General features: G+C 53.0%; 1 protein-coding gene across 10 annotated transcripts in view; it reads right to left on the bottom strand.

Moving 5' to 3' along the window:
* The window catches only part of ERBB2 (erb-b2 receptor tyrosine kinase 2), a 42,378-nt gene that overhangs the window by 1,046 nt on the left and 22,631 nt on the right, over window positions 1-18,701 (bottom strand). For 8 of the 10 annotated variants that reach the window (XM_063656167.1, XM_054457281.2, XM_063656166.1 and 5 more), the window contains 23 exons: window positions 18,198-18,332; window positions 17,769-17,837; window positions 17,449-17,564; window positions 17,169-17,310; window positions 15,605-15,724; window positions 15,204-15,330; window positions 12,291-12,364; window positions 12,114-12,204; window positions 11,724-11,923; window positions 11,230-11,362; window positions 11,057-11,147; window positions 10,186-10,346; window positions 7,813-7,860; window positions 4,168-4,306; window positions 3,965-4,087; window positions 3,612-3,710; window positions 2,712-2,897; window positions 2,419-2,574; window positions 2,221-2,296; window positions 1,775-1,921; window positions 969-1,066; window positions 605-793; window positions 66-318 (listed from right to left, as the gene is read on the bottom strand). In XM_063656167.1, coding sequence (XP_063512237.1) covers window positions 66-318; window positions 605-793; window positions 969-1,066; window positions 1,775-1,921; window positions 2,221-2,296; window positions 2,419-2,574; window positions 2,712-2,897; window positions 3,612-3,710; window positions 3,965-4,087; window positions 4,168-4,306; window positions 7,813-7,860; window positions 10,186-10,346; window positions 11,057-11,147; window positions 11,230-11,362; window positions 11,724-11,923; window positions 12,114-12,204; window positions 12,291-12,364; window positions 15,204-15,330; window positions 15,605-15,724; window positions 17,169-17,310; window positions 17,449-17,564; window positions 17,769-17,837; window positions 18,198-18,332 — 2,973 coding nt within the window. The remainder of the gene's footprint in view (window positions 1-65; window positions 319-604; window positions 794-968; window positions 1,067-1,774; window positions 1,922-2,220; window positions 2,297-2,418; window positions 2,575-2,711; window positions 2,898-3,611; window positions 3,711-3,964; window positions 4,088-4,167; window positions 4,307-7,812; window positions 7,861-10,185; window positions 10,347-11,056; window positions 11,148-11,229; window positions 11,363-11,723; window positions 11,924-12,113; window positions 12,205-12,290; window positions 12,365-15,203; window positions 15,331-15,604; window positions 15,725-17,168; window positions 17,311-17,448; window positions 17,565-17,768; window positions 17,838-18,197; window positions 18,333-18,701) is intronic. The other 2 variants (XM_063656170.1, XM_063656171.1) reach the window with 1 other exon arrangement.

The following is an 18,701-nucleotide window of genomic DNA, read 5'->3' as shown; positions in this document are numbered from 1 at the left end:
ACCCTGGGCTGAAGGTCCCCACCTCCCCTGCCCATCAGTCTCTCCGCTTAGACTGGACGCCATACCGGGCTGGGGGCTGCAGGTCAGGGGGGCAACGTAGCCATCAGTCTCAGAGGGCAGGGGTACTGTGGGGTCCTCACTGTACCGCTGTAGAGGGCTGGGGTCATGTGCGGGGAGGCTTTGCAGCCCCTTGGCTGCCCCCATTCCCAGGTCACCATCAAATACATCGGAGCCAGCCCCATCGGAGGGTGCCAGTGGAGACCTGGGGGCCTCCTCTTCAGAGGGCTCCAGCCCTAGCGTCAGGTCCCCACCGCCACTCTGGGGACAAGAAAGAAATTCATGATGGGGGTCACTCATGGATCTGGTATGGGGACTCCATGGGATGTGACAGGGTCACAGGAGAAAAACACAGGTCACCTTTGGGGTATGACACAGTCACCATGGAGAGAATGGCATCACAGGGGTTGGAAGGCAGTAAGAATTTGTTGTAGGGATAATGGGGTCTCCTTGAGAGGTGACAGTTGAGGGAACATCAGAGAAAGGGACCCTAGTCCACCGGGGTTGGGGGAGGTAAGCAGACGGCACTGTGACCGAGGGCACTGACCCTGGTAGATGAGCTGCGGTGCCTGTGGTGGACCATGCCCCCAACTCCCGGGGCAGGGTCTGGACAGAAGAAGCCCTGCTGGGGTACCAGATACTCCTCAGCATCCACCAGGTCCCCCATGTCATCGTCCTCCAGCAGTGAGCGGTAGAAGGTGCTGTCCAAGGGACTGGCTGGGCCCAAGTCCTCATTCTGTGGAGGAAGGAGAGGCAGGATGGTGGCCCTTCCCCAGCCCAGCATGCAGCCTTCCATGAGGAAGGCTCATGGCAGGTGAGGGGCCTGGCACGCTGGACTCATCTCCCCTTCCCACCCTCTGCAGGAGGGTGCTCTTAGCCACAGGCAGGGATGGGGCACAGAGGCCTAGTACCTGGATGACCACAAAGCGCTGGGGGTCCCTGGCCATGCGGGAGAATTCAGACACCAACTCCCGGAATCTCGGCCGACATTCAGAGTCAATCATCCAACCTGGGGCAGGAGGGAGGTCAGCATGCTAGTCCCAGGCCCTGTGTGCTTGCTGCCTCTCCCCTCCCACTCCCCCTCCACTCTGGTCTAGACAGTCCCAAGGGACAGCCCAAAGCCCTCAGGTGGTAGAGAAGTAGTACCAGACTCTGGGGTCTTCAGCCAGAACCTTTGGGCATCTCCACTAGTTTCCCTTTTAATTTTTTTTTCTTTTTGTTTGCTTTTTAATTTTTTTGAGATGAGGTTTCGCTCTGTCACCCAGGCTGGATTTCAGGGGCGCAATCATAGCTTACTGCAACCTTAAACTAGGCTCAAGTGATCTTCCTGTCTCAGCCTCTCCTGAGTAGCTGGGACTACAGGCACGCACCGCCACACCCAGAGAATTTTTTTATTCTTTGTAGAGATAGGATCTCACTATGTTGCCCAGGCTGGTCTTGAACTCCTGGCTTCAAGAGATCCTCCCACCTCAGCCTCCCAAAGTACTGGGATTACAGGCATGAGCCACTGTGCCCAGCTTAGTTTTGTACAAGAGTGTTCCTCAAGAGTGGCTTTGGACTTTGACCGTAAAAGGGATACAAGAAGGTTTTGAGGCTCCTAATATACCAGGGCTCCTGGGTCTACATACATCCTGGTCCCCTTTCATGCCCCTAGTGGGCTCCTCCACCCAGGACCTCCCACCCTCCTCCAGGCAGCCAGCACAGCTCAGCCACGCACATTTGACCATGATCATGTAGACATCAATGGTGCAGATGGGAGGCTGGGGCAGCCGCTCCCCCTTTTCCAGCAGGTCAGGGATCTCCCGGGCTGGGATCCCATCGTAAGGTTTGGCCCCAAAAGTCATCAGCTCCCACACAGTCACACCTAAGGCAGAGACAGGGTCAGGAGTGGGAGGGCCAGAGGGAGCTTTAGTGTACTGAGCCAGAGGTTCTGCTCAGGAGTCTAGCATCATGGCGGCGGGGGAGATGTGATGCCAGGAGATAGACCCTACCCGGTCTTTCCCTAATCCTGGGAAGGGCACAGACCCTGCAAGGTGGGGCACAGGCAGCCCCTTCCCTCCCTCCACATGCTGAGGTGGCCCCATAACTCTCCCCATCCCAGCTCTCATCCTCCCTCCAGCCATGGCTCCTCACCCACCCCTCCCAACACCCCCCACCACGCACCATAACTCCACACATCACTCTGGTGGGTGAACCGCCGGCGGAGAATGGACTCCAGCGCCATCCACTTGATGGGCACCTGAGAGGGCAGAAGAGGAAGTCCTCCAACTGTGTGTTGTGGGGAGGTGGCCACTCAGAGTTCTCCCACGGGCCAGACACCACTCCACCCGGCCTCCTCTGCTCCTTGCTCCTTCACCTAACCTTGCCCCCATCTGCATGGTACTCTGTCTCGTCAATGTCCAGCAGCCGAGCCAGCCCGAAGTCTGTAATTTTGACATGGTTGGGACTCTTGACCAGCACGTTCCGAGCAGCCAAGTCCCTGTGTACGAGCCGCACATCCTCCAGGTAGCTCATCCCCTGGAATGGGAAGCACCCATGTAGACCTTCTGGGAGGGCCTGGGCCTGGCCACATGCCCAGCAAGAGTCCCCATCCTAGCCCCTTGTGGACATAGGGGCTTGCTCTGAAGAGACCTGCAAAGAGCCCAGGTGCATACCTTGGCAATCTGCATACACCAGTTCAGCAGGTCCTGGGAGCCCAGGCGTCCGCGGTTTTCCCGGACATGGTCTAAGAGGCAGCCATAGGGCATAAGCTGTGTCACCAGCTGCACCGTGGATGTCAGGCAGATGCCCAGGAGGCGGGAGACATATGGGGAGCCCACACCAGCCATCACGTATGCTTCCTGGGGACAAGGGTACGCTGAGAGGGTATGGGAGACCATACACCCCCAAACACCACACAGCCTCCCAACCATCACAAACCATAGCCACGGCACACAGCCTGTGAAGGCTCAAAGTACCAGCCTGGACACCATGGTGAAACCCTGTCTCCGCTAAAAATACAAAGATTAGGCCGGGCACGGTGGCTCGCGCCTGTAATCCCAGCACTTTGGGAGGTCGAGGCGGGCGGATCATGAGGTCAGGAGTTTGACACCAGCCTGGCCAACATGGTGAAACCCCATCTCTACTAAAAATACAAAAATTAGCCGGGCGTGGGGGCTTGTGCCTGTAATCCCAGCTACTCAGGAGACTGAGGGAGGAGAATCGCTTTAACCTGGGAGGCTGAGCTGAGACCGCGCCATTTCACTCTAGCCTGGGTGACAGAACGAGACTGTCTCAAAAAAAAAATAAAAAATTAGCGGGTGCTTGTAGTCCCAGCAACTCAGGAGCCTGAGGCATGAAAATCGCTTGAGCCCAGGAGGTGGAGGTTGCAGTGAGCCGAGATCACGCCACTGCACTCCAGCCTGGGTGACAGAGCAAGACTCCGTCTCCAAAAAAATAGTCTAGGTTTGCGGGAGTCATATCTCCCCAAACCCCGATGAAGAGAGACCACAGCCCAGACCTGCAGCCATGGGGTCCTTCCTGTCCTCCCAGCAGGAGAGGGTGGAGGGGCTTACGTCTAAGATTTCTTTGTTGGCTTTGGGGGATGTGTTTTCCCTCAACACTTTGATGGCCACTGGAATTTTCACATTTTCCCCATCAGGGATCCAGATGCCCTGGGCAGAAAGAGGAGGATATGAGTGAGAAGAGCGTGGGCTGGATCCTACCTGCTTTCCAGGAGATCATTACTAGTGCTCCAAACATCCTTCACCACCCTGGGGCTTGGCCCCGCTCCCTTCTTCTCCGCTGTAACTGCCCTCCCCCAAACACTGCCTCCAGCTCTTGCCCCTCCCGTCGGAACTGCCGACCACACCCCTCCAGGCACCTCCCCCATCCTCTGGGGCCGCTCACCCCAGGACCTGGCCCTGACCTTGTAGACTGTGCCAAAAGCGCCAGATCCAAGCACCTTCACCTTCCTCAGCTCCGTCTCTTTCAGGATACGCATCTGCGCCTGGTTGGGCATCGCTCCGCTAGGTGTCAGCGGCTCCACCAGCTGGGGTGAGGGGGTGGTGGGTCAATGCCGGGGGCCAGTGCAGACCCCACGCGGGCTGGGAGGCCTTCACCCCGCCTCACCTCCGTTTCCTGCAGCAGCCTCCGCATCGTGTACTTCCGGATCTTCTGCTGCCGTCGCTTGATGAGGATCCCAAAGACCACCCCCAAGACCACGACCAGCAGAATGCCCACCACCGCAGAGATGATGGACGTCAGAGGGCTGGGGGCGGGAGCCAGGGTCAGGGATTGAGGGCTAGTTTGGGGTGGGAGGGACAAAGGGGGCCCGCGGGGGACATGAAGGTGTTTGGCATTCGGAAAGGGAAGTCGGAAGGGTGACCCACAGGCTTGGACCCTCTCCTACTCTAAAACCTGCCTTGACTCCCCACTGCCTCCACAATAAAGTCCAAACTCCTTGTAGGCAATCAGAACCCTCTCCGCATCTCCAGATTCTCTATACTCTTGCCCTTGGCTCTGGCTTAGGGCTCCAACAATTCATGGTGTAAAAATCACTAAGGACTTTGGGCACGGTGGCTCACGCCTGGAATCCCAGCACTTTGAGAGGCTGAGGCGGGCGGATCACAAGGTCAGGAGTTCGAGACCAGCCTGGCCAACAAAGTGAAACCCCCATCTCTACTAAAAAACACACACACACAAAAATTAGCCGGGCGTGGTGTGGGTGCTTGTAATCCCAGCTACTTGGGAGACTGAGGCAGGAGAATTGCTTGAACCCGGGAGGCAGAGGTTGCAGTGAGCTGAGATTGCGCCACTGCACTACAGCCAGTGCGAGACTTCATCTCAAAAAAAAAAAAAAAAAAGTCACTAAGGAGACTGTTAATACACATGCCCCTCAACACCACGGGGCTACGTCCTGATAAACCAATTCTAAGTTGAAACTGAAAATGCATTTAAGACACCTAGCCTGGCTTACACATGCTCAGAACATTTACACTGCCAGCAGCTTACAGTTGGGTAGAATCATCTGACACAAAGCCTATTTTATAATAAACTGTTAAATAAATTTGTGTTATTTATTTATTTATGTATTTATTTATTTTTGAGACAGGGCCTTGCTGTGTTGCCCAGGCTGAGTGCAGTGGTGAGATCATGGCCCACTGCAGCCCTGACCTCTGGGCTCAAGCAGTCTTTCCACCTCAGCTGCCCAAGTAGCTGGGACTACAGACACACGCCACCACACTCAGCTAGTTTTTTTATTTTTTGTAGAAATGGGGTCTCACTATGTTGCCCAGGCTGGTCTCGAGCTTCTGGCCTCAAAGGATCCTCCCACCTTGGCCTCCTAAAGTGCTGGGATTACAGGTGTGAGCCACGGTGCCTGGCTATGTAATTTATTGAATACTGAAAGTAGGGCTGGGCATGGTGGCTTGAGGCTGAGGTGGGCAGATCACCTGAGCTCGGGAGACCAGCCTGACTAACATGGAGAAACCCCGTCTCTACTAAAAATACGAAATTAGCTGGGCATGGTGGTGCACGCCTGTAATCCCAGCTACTCTGGAGGCTGAGGCAGGAGAATTGTTTGAACCTGGGAGGTGGAGGTTGCAGTGAGCCAAGATTGCGCCATTGCACTCCAGCCTGGGCAACAACAGCAAAACAACGTCTCAAAATAAATAAATAATAAATAAATAAATAAATAAATAAAAATAAATAAAAGTGAAAAACAGAATGGCTGTATGGGTATTCAAGGTACAGTTTCTACTGAATGTATATTATTGCTTTTCCACCATTGTAAAGTCAAAAAATCCTAAGTAATATCATCGCAAATCAGGGCACCGTCTGTATGCATACAATTTTGGGGCCCCACCCCCGGAGATTCTGACTGCTGCATGGGTACAGGAATGTACACCCGATGATTTTGATGTACTAGCCAAAATTTCCACCCACAGGTCATGATTTTCCACACCTCCCAGTGTTTGCATAGGCTGTCCCTTCAGCCTGGACCACCATTTCTCCACAGGGTCATCTTTTAAGACTCGGCTCGGCCAGGCGCGATGGCTCACGCCTGTAATCCCAGCACTTTGGGAGGCCGAGGCAGGTGGATCACCTGAGGTCAGCAGTTCAAGACCAGCCTGGCCAACATGGCGAAACCTCATCTCTACTAAAAATACAAAAATTAGCCGGGCGTGGTGGCGCACGCCTGTAATCCCAGCTACTAGGGGGGCTGAGACAGGAGGATTGCTTGAACTGCTTGAACCTGGGAGGCAGAAGTTGCAGTGAGCCGAGATTGAGCCATTGCACTCCAGCCTGGGCAACAGAACAAGACCCCATCTCAAAAAAAAAAAAAAAAAAAGACTTGGCTCATCGCCAGGAGTGGTGGCTCACTCCTGTAATCCCAACACTTTGGGAGGCCAAAACTGGAGGATCACTTGAGCCCACGAGTTTGAGACCAGCTTGGGCAACATAGTGAGACCCTGTGTATACAAAAAAAAAATTTTTTTAATTACCCAGGCGTGGTGGCACGCTCCCATAGTCCCAGCTACTGCAGAAGGGTCACTTGAGCCCAGGAGGTCAAGGCTGCAGTGAGCCTGTGATTACACCACCACATTCAAGACTGGACAACAGAGCAAGACCCTGTCTCAATCACTCAATAAAAAGATAGCGTATCTGGCTGGGCACGGTGGCTCATGTCTGTAATCCCAGCACTTTGGGAGGCCGAGGTGGGCGGATCTTGAGGTCAAGAGATCGAGACCATCCTGGCCAACATGGTGAAACCCCGTCTCTACTGAAAATACAAAAATTAGCTGGGTGTGCTGGCATGTGCCTGTAATCCCAGCTACTCGGGAGGCTGAGGTACAAGAAGCGCTTGAACCCAGGAGGCAGAGGTTGCAGTGAACCGAGATGGCGCCACTGCACTCTAGCCTGCAGACAGAGTGAGACTACGTCTCAAAAAAATAAAAAAAAGATAGTGCATCCTGGGATAGATGGATGGAGAGGACAGGGTGACAGGATGTCACCCTGTCCTCTCCACACCCCCTTGCTTAGCACAGGGTCTGGTACATACCAAGCCTGTAACACATGCTCATTTCACGGACAGGTGATTGCCTAAGACAGACTCCAGTCTGTTTTTCTCCCCAAAGTCCTTTCCAAAGGTCCCCACGGCCCAGTCAAGTCCCACCCTGTGGCTTGGGGATCAGGGCCTATGGCATCCAGGTCGGACCCCACCCTGACTCTAACTTGACCCCCTTACTCCTGTGCTTACTCAACAGCCCCCGACACCAGAACTTTGAAGACATCCTGAATTTCCTGATGCCTCCCCCTGCAGTGTCACCTTGCACCCCAATGCTTTCTACCTAAATGCAAGTGCAATACCTGCTCCTCTCTCAAAGCCTAGCTCAAATGCCACCTCCCACTCCAAGCCTCCCACCATCCCCAGTTAAGAATTCATCACTCCCTCAGCGCTGCAGCTGCACTCGTCTCAGTCTCCCTTGACTTCCAAGGAATTGAACTTTGCCTGTGTCCCTCACAAGGCATCAAGTTACTCCAGGGTGTGGAGGGACTGGGTTTCCTAGCCATCTTTCCTTGCAGTCCCCTCCCCTCAGCATCTGAGCAGGTCCTCTGTCACTTGGTGAAGTGGAAAATGACAGGAGGTTCCACAGTGGAAGAGTGGGTGGGAAGGGACATATGTCGGGGGTCCCCTCCCTACAGCAGTGACCACCCAGCATCCAGTGGGGGAGTGAAGGGCAATGAGGGGTACATCCTGGGGTCCAGGCCAACCTGGCTCTCTGCTCGGCGGGGCAGCCCTTGTCATCCAGGTCCACACAGCTGCAGGAGAAAGAGTCTCATCAACAATTCTGGAACCACCCTCTTGGGAACCACCTTTCCAGCCTCACAACAACCCTGGGAGGGGCGTGGCTGGGTCATTATCCCCATTTGACAAAGGCAGAAACTGGGCTCAAGGCCATCAGTGCTCCTTCTACCACCTCACAAGGAGACTCCTTCTCCAGCCAAGGAACCGGCATGCCCCGCTTCCCTGCAGCTCCTTGTGGTGGGTAGGAAGCGGGGAGGGGCACCCAGAAGAGCAAGCCCGGGAGCTCAACTATTCCCTCCATAGAAGAATCCCAGGGTAAACCGATACCACTTCTCCAGAGAACAGTTTGGCAACACCAATGAAATATTATCTATGACCCAGCAGTTCCTCCTCTGAATATAGACTGTACATAGTGTTTGCAAATGCTTTTTTCACTTAACAGAATCTTGCAATGTTTTTCCATGTTCTAACACCATGATCTGGATCTAGGATCCATATGGATCTGGACCCATATTCTTTTTTTTTTTTTTTCTTTTTTTTCTTGAGACGGAGTTTCGCTGTGTTGCCCAGGTTGGAGTGCACTGGTGCAATCTCGGCTCACCGCAACCTCCGCTGCCCAGGTTCAAGCAATTCTCCTGTCTCAACCTCTCAAATAGCTGGAATTACAGGCATCCACCACCACGCCTGGCTAATTTTTGTATTTTTAGTAGAGATGGGGTTTTGCCATGTTGGCCAAGCTGGTCTTGAACTCCTGACCTCAGGTGATCTGCCTGCCTCGGCCTCCCAAAGTGCTGGGATTACAGGCGTGAGCCACCGTGCCCAGTCTGGATCCATATTCCTTTAATTTTTCTCATTTAGTTGTATTTAAATTGAAATGCATGAATACATCCTTGTAATAAACATTGCCAGCACTGTATACCCACTAGGAGGCATACAAAAGAGGGCTCACTTGTGTATGGAGCTCAATTGCAATAAACTGCAAAAACAGGGAAACAAGCTCAATATCCCTCAAAAACAAAGTGAAATTACATCCATGTTACAGGTTGAGTAATTAAAAAAAAAAAAAAAAGATGGTAGATCTGTCTGTACTCACAAGAAAGGATACCTCAAGTCGGGGGGAAAGCAAAGTGCAGAACAGCATCACCACATCACCACACCTGGCTAATTTTTGTATTTTTAGTAGAGACGGGGTCTCGCTATGTTGGCCAGATTGGTCTCGAACTCCTGATCTCAAGTGATCCGCCTGCCTCAGCCTCCCAAAGTGCTGGGATTACAGGTGTGAGTCACTGCGCCCAGGCTCTTGACCATTTTTGGTTTACACAAACAGCAATCTTATTTGACTCGACCTAATATAAATGTAGTATATCTACATAAGCGTGCAGAAAAGAGCCCGGAAGGATGAACACACAAGTCACTGCGGTGCTTCTCCCAGCGGACAGGAGAGACTGGGTGGACAGGGAGTTGAGTGAAAGGGCACGTTGGCTTTGTAACATTTATACTTTTATGTTACTGAAAATGTTTATCACAAGGATGTATTCATGTGTTTCATGTGTAAAGACAACTAAATAAGAAAAATTAAAAGAATAAAGTAGATCACCATGTTAGAACATGGAAAAACATTTCAAGGTTCTGGAAAGTGAGAAAAAGCAATTTGCAAACAATATGTATGATCTATGATTCTATTTGGTAAAAAGAAATATATGACTGGGCATGGTGACTGACCGCTGTAATCCCAACACTTTGGGAGGCTGAGGCTGGCAGATCACCTGAGGTCAGGGGTTCGAGACCAGCCTGGCCAACATTGTGAAATCCTATCAACTAACAATACAAAAATTAGCCAGGCAAGGTAGCACGTTCCTGTAATCCCAGCTACTCAGGAGGCGGAGGCAGGAGAATTGCTTAAACCCAGGAGGTGGAGGCTGCAGTGAGCCAAGATTGTACTACTGCACTCCAGCCTGGGCGACAGAGTGAGACTCCGTCTAAAAATATATGTGTGTGTGTGTGTGTGTGTGTGTGTGTGTGTGTGTGTTAGAATGTGCACAGATAAAAATAACTGGAGAATAATATTAATATATATTAACTTATATATACATATTAGAATGTGCACAGACAAAAATAACTAGAGGAAAAATATTTCAAATTATTAACAGTGGGGATAGAACTGCTAGGGCATTAATTTGTATTTCATGTTTTAATTTTACAATTTTAACAATGTATTATTTTTGTCATCAGAAACAAGATATGACAAAGGGAGAGTTGGTCCCCTTTTATAGTAAGAGCCCCAGAAAGACCCCTGAAAGGAAAGTCCTCCTTTCTGCAGAAAAGACCCTTGGACTCACGAGTGGGTGCAGTTGATGGGGCAAGGCTGGCACGTGCCCTCCTCATCTGGAAACTTCCAGATGGGCATGTAGGAGAGGTCAGGTTTCACACCGCTGGGGCAGCGGGCCACGCAGAAGGGAGGGTCCTTATAGTGGGCACAGGCCACACACTGGTCAGCCTCCTGGGGGGGGCAGAAAAGGTTTGTTGGGGGCTGGCACTGACACCCCCAGGGCAGTAGGATCAGGCCCTTAGTTGGGTCCCCTTTGTGCTTCCCAAGGCCACCCAGCAGCAATTTTCGCCATGCTCCTGGGACAAACACCCTTGCTCTTCACCCAGTCTCTGTGGACCCCCCTCGGGGCCCTCCTCCAAGCTTGATCCTGGGCAGGGACTTGAACCAGAGAATGGGAGGCCCCCGGAGAGGAAAACGCATTACCTAAGGTGTAACAGCGAGTAACAACAGTCACCGCTCTGTAGAAAGCCTTTCCCGTGCTTCACTGTGCCAAGCCCTGTTTAATTTCATTCTTGCCACACCCCAGCAAGGTAGGTATTATTACAATACCCATTTTAGGAATAAAAAACCAAGGTTGGAAGCAGGACCTGGGTCTGAATCCAGGTAGTCTGATGCCTGAGTCCACAGGGCTAACCACCCTAGCACAGCCACAGCCACAGCCAAACACAGACCTCCTTAGAACTTTTCATAGTCTGAAGGGCCCCAGGGTCCACCGGGCCCCTTTCCTGCCACTCTGCTGCTGTTCAGGTCTCAGTGCTGAGCCCTCTCCAGGGATATTTTACCAGACAGCACACCCTACCGCATCTCGCCATCCTGCCAAGTCCCTGGCAATCCCCCTCACTGCCCACCTCCACCCAGCTCTGAGCCCGCCAGCAGCTCACCGGTCCAAAACAGGTCACTGAGCCATTCTGGGGCTGACACTCAGGGTGGCACGGCAAACAGTGCCTGGCATTCACATACTCCCTGGGGAGCCTGAGAGAAGGGACAGTGGTGAGGGGGTCTGAGAGGAGCCCCATGCACCCCTCCAGCCACCCCTCTCCTCCGCCCCTCATACCCCTGCAGTACTCGGCATTCCTCCACGCACTCCTGGCCCCGAAGGAACTGGCTGCAGTTGACACACTGGGTGGGCCCTGGACCCCAGCAGTGCCCTCGGGCGCACAGCTGGTGGCAGGCCAGGCCCTCGCCCACTGCAGTGAGGAGGAAGGGACCGCAGGGGACTTTTAGGGGAGGCCCCAGGTCCAAGTGAACCAGGGAACTGGCTGTGGGCATGGCTGTGGGCTGGAGGGGTGGGGACAGGTGGGGCCGATGTAGGGAAAGGAAGAGTTCTGAGATTTCAGAAACAGAGGGGGTGGGAAGGATGCCAAGGCAGGTAGGACCCAGCTAGAGAAGCCATGCCAAGAGGCCAAGCCAGCCAGAGCTGTGCTGAGTCAAGAAGGGTGCACAGGGATGGGCAGTCTGCACAAGTCCAAGAACGCTGCTGCCAGGGCCCCCTGGGCACTGCTGTGTGCTGGCAGATGGGGAGCGCACACACTGGGCTCCCTGTCTTACCACACTTGTCCTCTGGCCGGTTGGCAGTGTGGAGCAGAGCTTGGTGCGGGTTCCGGAAGAGCTGGTCCCAGGGCACCGTGTGCACGAAGCAGAGGCGGGTGTTATGGTGGATGAGGGCCAGTCCACTGCCCAGTTCCCGCAGCGAGCGCAGCCCCAGCCAGCTGATGCCCAGCCCTTGCAGGGTCAGCGAGTAGGCGCCACTGTGGGAGAAAGGTGGGCACCTTACCACGGACCCCTTCCCGGTCAGCAAAGGCTACTCTCATCTTCCTCCATCCCCAGCACACTCTGCAGACTTTCATGGAAAGGTTACTGCTACAGGAGCACTCCCTCAGGCCCAAAGCTTCCCACAGGGACTCCTCCCCATCAGGCCCCCTCTTTCTCAGTGCTCACTTGTGCAGAATTCGTCCCCGGATTACTTGCAGGTTCTGGAAGACGCTGAGGTCAGGCAGGCTGTCTGGCCATGCTGAGATGTATAGGTAACCTGCAGGCAGAGGGTGAGATTAAAGGAGTGGGGACAGGAGAAGGACTCCCAGCCCCTGCAGAGCAGGATGCAGAGACAGAGCCCACCTGTGATCTCTTCCAGAGTCTCAAACACTCGGAGCTGCTCTGGCTGGAGCGGGGCGGTGTTGGAGGCTGGGTCCCTGGAGGGATGAGGAGAGGAGTCAGCAGGGCCAGGAACAGGGTGGACATCACTCCCAGCACTGGCCATGCCAGCCACTCCCCACCGTGAATGCCTTCCCTCAAACCCTTTGCCCATCGAGCCCAGCTGTTCCCTTCCTGGGCTTCAAAGCCCAGGCCTTAGTTTGGCAACATCTATCAAAACAGTATTTATATCCTTTGATCCAGAAATCTTATTTCTGCCTGGGTGCAGTGGTTCACTCCTGTAATCCCAGCACTTTGGGAGGCCGAGGCGGGCGGATCACGAGGTCAAGAGATGGAGACCATCCTGGCCAACATGGTGAAACCCCATCTCTACTACAAATACAAAAATTAGCTGGGTGTGGTGCCGCGCGCCTATAGTCCCAGTTACTCGAGAGGCTGAGGCAGGAGAATCACTTGAACCCGGGAGGCTGAGGTTGCAGTGAGCCGAGATCACACTACTGCACACCAGCCTGGCGACAAAGCGAGACTCCGTCTCAAAAAAAAAAAAAAAAAAAAAGAAATCTTGTTTCTAGGAATGTGGCCTAGGGAGACACTGGCTCATGTTCCCAGAGCCACATACAAGGTGGAACTGTTTTTAAGAGTGAAAATGGAACGTGATCTAAATGTCTATTAGTAAACAGGGGAGCTGTTAAATAAAACCCAGCCACATAATAAAAACAAACATTTAGGAGCACTTAGCATCTGCCATGCACTGTTCTAAGAGCTTTACAAATATTATCTCATTCAAACTTTATAATCATCTGGCCAGGCATGGTGGTATAACCATCTTATGAGGTTGGGACTGTTCTTGCCCCCACTTTACAGATGAAGAAACTGAGGCACAGCACAAGGGTCACATGCCTAGTAAGTGATAGAGCTGGGTTTCAAACCCAGGCAGTCTGGCTCCCAAGTCTGGGCTCTTAGCTGCCTCTCCTTGCCGCCACCTGCTCTGCAGCTATTGAAAGAACGAGGCAGTTCGACGGGAACTGTCATGACCGGCTCTCAAAGCAAGGTGCAGACAGTGTTCCCTATATGTTCCCATTTACAGAAACCAACCTCCCCACCAAAACAATGAAAACCACACTTCACTGTGTGTGTGTCTACAGACGCATAAACGGTCTAGGTGAACACACACACTGTTAACCATGGTCCCCTCTGGAAAGGGGAGTGGAGGTAAAGGAAGTGTGAAAGGGAATTTTTTTTTTTTTTTTTTTTTTTTTTGAGACAGGGTCTCATTCTGTCACCCAGGCTGGAGTACGGTGGCATGATCTCAACCCACTGCAACCTCCACCTCCCAGGCTCAGGTGATTCTCCCACCTCAGTCTCCCTAGTAGCTGAGACTACAGGTGCGTACCACCATGCCTGGCTAATTTTTTGTGTTTTTTGTAGAGATGGGATCTCACTATGTTGCCCACGCTGGTCTTGAGCTCCTGGGCTCAAGCAATCTTCCTGCTTCAGCCTCCCAAAGTGCTGGGATTACAGGTGTGCACTGCCGCGCCTGACCCTTTTTTTTTTTTTTTTGAGACAGGGTCTCACTCTGTCACCCAGGCTGGAGTGCAGTGGCAAAATCTCAGCTCACTGCAACCTCCACCTCCCGAGTTCATGCGATTCTCCTGCCTCAGCCTCCTGAGTAGCTGGGACTACAGGCGCATGCCACCAAGCCTGGCTAATTTTTTATATTTTTAGTAGAGACGGGGTTTCACCACGTTGGCCAGGCTGGTCTTGAACTCCTGACCTCAAGTGATCTGTCTGCCTCGGCCTCCCAAAGTGCTGGGATTACAGGCGTGAGCCACTGTGCCTGGCCCCAATTCATTTTTTATTGAAGTATAACTTATATACAATAAAATGCACTGGGCGTGGTGGCTCACGCCTGTAATCCCAGCACTTCGGGAGGCTGAGGCGGGCAGATCATGCCATCAAGAGATCGAGACCATCCTGGCCAACATGGTGAAACCCCGTCTCTATTAAAAATACAAAAATTAGCTGGGCGTGGTGGCGCGCACCTGTAGTCCCAGCTACTGAGGAGACTGAGGCAGGAGAACTGCTTGAACCCAGCAGGCGGAGGTTGCAGTGAGCCAAGATTGTACCACTGTACTCCAGCCTGCTGACAGAGCGAGACTCCATCTCAAAAAATAAAATGAAATAAAATAAAAATAAAATAAATAAAATGCACGGACTCTTGGCATACAGTTTGATGAGTTTTGACAAATGGATTCACTCATGTATCCACTACCCCAATCAATATATAGAACATTTCTATTACCCCAGAAATGTTCTTGTGTCCCTCCCTTTTGAGGGCCCCCACCCTAAGGCAACCACCGTTCTGATCTGTCCCACCACAGAGTGGTTTTTTCTGTTCAGAGCCTCACATAAAGGGGATCAGACAGTATGGAATCTTGTCTCTGGCTTCTTTTGCTCAATGTAATGTTTCTGAGATTCATTCATGTTGTATCGGTAGTTCATTTCCTTTGGTTGCTAAGTAGAACTTCACCAAATGGATACACTGCCACTTGTTTATTCCTTCACCTAGTGATGCACATTTGAGTTATTTCCAATTTGGGATATTTTGAATAAAGCTGCTAAGAACTCAAAGGGAATTTTACTTTATCTAGATGGTCTGACCTCCATACAAGTCCTTGTTCACGGATAGCATGTCATTTACAAAAATAACCACCGCCACCCCAAAGGCCCTGCTCCCTCTGGTCTCCCATCTGCTTTCTTTGCATTCTTGGCCCCCCTACTTCTGTCTCCTGCCATCCCCAAGAGATGCTGCCACATCTGGATCCTCAGGACTCTGTCTTCCCTGACACTGTCTCAGGCCATCGTGCCCACTCTTACCCATCAAAGCTCTCCGGCAGAAATGCCAGGCTCCCAAAGATCTTCTTGCAGCCAGCAAACTCCTGGATATTGGCACTGGTGACTGCCCTCACCTCTCGCAAGTGCTCCATGCCCAGACCATAGCACACTGAAGGGGTGGGGGTGGGTGGGGAAGGGGCCGTCTCAGCCTTCACACAGGGACAGGTCAACAGCCATATGGGCATCAGGGTCCAGGCCCCTCCCCACACTGGCAGGGGATATAGGGACACTTGTAGGGCTGAGGGGGGCCAGGGGTAGAGAGTAGAAGGCAGAGACTGGGTCCCAAGAGGGTCTGAGGAAGGATGGGACAGGGTGGGCTGGGCCAGGCTGCATGCGCAGAGGGACAGGAACTGCAGCTGGCCTCGGGGGCAGTGAGTGGGTACCTCGGGCACAGGGCTTGCTGCACTTCTCACACCGCTGTGTTCCGTCCTCTGCTGTCACCTCTTGGTTGTGCAGGGGGCAGACGAGGGTGCAGGATCCCACGTCCGTAGAAAGGTAGTTGTCTAAGGAGATCAGGAACATGTAGCCACATACCCTGGCCCTTCGTGCACCACCATGAGCAGCGTTACCGTGCCCAGGCACAAGAAGAATAATATAACCAAAACTTAAATGCCCTACCACGCATCAGCCCCTGACATCCATGTACCCCTCACAACAACTGGACAGGATCAGCACTGTGAGATTCCCATTTTGCAAAAAGGGAGACCAAAGCGGAGAGTTCTGTAAATTATTCAAGGTCATTGTGCTAGTGAGTGGAGGAGCTAGGATTTGAACCCAAATGGTCTGGCTCTACATTTTGTCCTCTCCCTAACACAGTCAGCCAGGATCTGAAGGCCCACTCTTGTTCCTGTGAGAGGAGGAAAGAGGTTCCCCAGGTCTCAGCCCAGTCCATAAACGCCCATCAGTAAATAGGTGATCTGTTAAATAAAACTGAGCTAGGCCGGGCACGATGGCTCATGCCTATAATCCCAGCACTTTGGGAGACCAAGGCGGGCGGATCACTTGAGGTCAGGAGTTCGAGACCAGCTTGGCCACCATAGTGAAACTCCGTCTCTACTAAAAATACAAAAATTACCCAGCCATGGTGGTGCATGCCTGTAGTCCCAGCTACACAAGAGTCTGAGGCACAAGAATTGCTTGAATGCGGAAGGCAGAGGTTGCAGTGAGCCAAGATTGCACCACTGCACTCCAGCCTGGGCAACAGAGCGAGACTCTGCCAAAAAAAAAAATCCAGGTGCGGTGGCTCATGCCTGTAATCCCAGCACTTTCGGAGGCCAAGGCAGGTGGATCGCCTGAAGTCAGGAGTTCGAGACCAGTCTGGCCAATGTGATGAAACCCTATCTCTACTAAAAATACAAAATTTAGCCAGGCATGGTGGTGGGCACCTGTAATCCCAGCTACTCAGGAGGCTGAGACACGAGAATAGCATGAACCTGGGAGGCGGAGGTTGCAGTGAGCCGAGATCGTGCCACTGCGATAGAGCTAACTAAACTCAGTCTCAAAAACAAAACGAAAGGTAAAACTGACCTCGCCAGACTATAGAATAAAAGGTAACATTTAGGAGCACTTAGTACATACCAGGCACTGTTCTAAGAGCTTTACAAATATTAACTCTTTCAAATGTTATAACCATCTTATGAGGTTGGGACTATTCTTGCCCCCATTTTACTGATGAGGAAACTGAGGCACAGCAAGAGGGTCACGTGCCTACTAACTGATAGAGCTGGGTTTCAAACCCAGGCAGTCTGGCTCCCAAGTCTGGGCTCTTAGCTGCCTCTCCTTACTGCCACCTGCTCCACAGCTGTTGAAAGAACAAGGCAGTTCGGCAGGAACTGTCATGACCAGCTCTCAAAGCAAGATGCAGATAGCGCTCCCCATATGCTCCCATTTACAGAAACAAACCTCCCCACCAAAACGATGAAAACTGTGTTTCTCCCTGGCACTCACAGGGACAGGCAGTCACACAGCTGGCGCCGAATGTATATCGGCCCTCGGGATTGGGCATGGACTCAAAGGTGTCTGTGTTGTAGGTGACCAGGGCTGGGCAGTGCAGCTCACAGATGCCACTGTGGTTGAAGTGGAGGCAGGCCTGGGGGGACAGGTGGCTGGTTGTCACTGTGCTGTTTTGCCCTGGTGTGCCAGGGGCAATAGGGCAGTACCAGGCGGGGTGCCCACCCCTTGCATCCTGGGGGGTAGGGCACATTGGGCACAGAGCAGAGGCACATACCAGGCAGTCAGAGTGCTTGGGGCCCGTGCAGCCGGCAGCACACTGCTCATGGCAGCAGTCAGTGGGCAGTGGCCCCTTGCAGCGGGCACAGCCACCGGCACAGACAGTGCGCGTCACTGTTGGGCAAAGGGCAGGATGAGGGCTGAGTGGCGCCCTGGGCACCAGACCCTCATCAGCATCACCTTCTAGGGAGACTACCTGCCCCAGGGAAGATATCCCAAGCCTGTTATCCCACCCCTCCCATGTTACCTGTATGACACCCGCATTCCACCCGGCCCCGGCCCTCCCCTTCCCTGACTCCAGGCCTCCCTGAGACTCACGGCTCTGACAATCCTCAGAACTCTCTCCCCAGCAGCGGGAGCCCTTACACACCGAAGAACAGGGGTGGCCTGAGGACAGAACCAGAGACAGGCAGTGAGAGAGATGTCTAACAGCTAGAGGACGGGTTAATAACGGAGAGAGGCACAAACAGCAGCAGAGGCCACGAGGCCAACTGCACAGCAAGGGAGGGACCCAGACAGGCTGACAGGCCCCCAAACCAGAGGCACAACCTATAAGCAGAGGGAGACAGGACAGAGAACCCCAGAGATGAAGAGGCACAGAGAGACGGCAGGAGGGACGGAGAGGGAGGAAATGGGTGGTATAGGCGGCTGGGGCAGTGGCGGGCAGGCACTGGGTTGTAAGTCGGGAGTTTGGGGCTGGGGTCAGGCTGTCTGAGAGAAAAGGCAGCAGGGAGGGGCATGGCTTACAGGCCCGAGAGCGGTTGGTGTCTATCAGTGTGACAGCCAGCTGGTTGTTCTTGTGGAAGATGTCCTTCCACAAAATCGTGTCCTGGTAGCAGAGCTGGGGGTTCCGCTCGATCAAGACCCCTCCTTTCAAGATCTCTGTGGGGTGAGCAATGATCAGAGGACCCTTTCCCCTTCTGTCACCTTCTGCTTCCCTTGGGGCCCTCCTGCCTTCTAAAAGAGGAGCAGGCCTTTTAAACAATCCCCAGATTCCCCAGGGAGGAGAGAAAGATATCTTCACCATCTTTGAGCCCCACTACCACCACACCCGCAATAAGAATAAAGTGGGAGCCAGGGAGGAGTGAGTTATCCATGCTAGGTCCAGATGCTCACGTGGACCGCAGCTCTCTCCTTCCCTCTCAGCTCTACTCTGGGCATGCTGCTTGGTGGTCAAGAGACTGTAGAGTCTGAAACTCAGCCCCATTACTCACTAGCTGTGTAACTTTTGGCCCTTATAATATCTGCAAG

The sequence above is a fragment of the Pongo pygmaeus genome, chromosome 19, assembly GCF_028885625.2.
Source record: "Pongo pygmaeus isolate AG05252 chromosome 19, NHGRI_mPonPyg2-v2.0_pri, whole genome shotgun sequence".
Classification (NCBI taxonomy): Eukaryota; Metazoa; Chordata; class Mammalia; order Primates; family Hominidae; genus Pongo; species Pongo pygmaeus.
The sequence above is the reverse complement of the archived record's forward strand: the minus strand, read 5'-3'. Positions and strand labels throughout refer to the sequence as shown.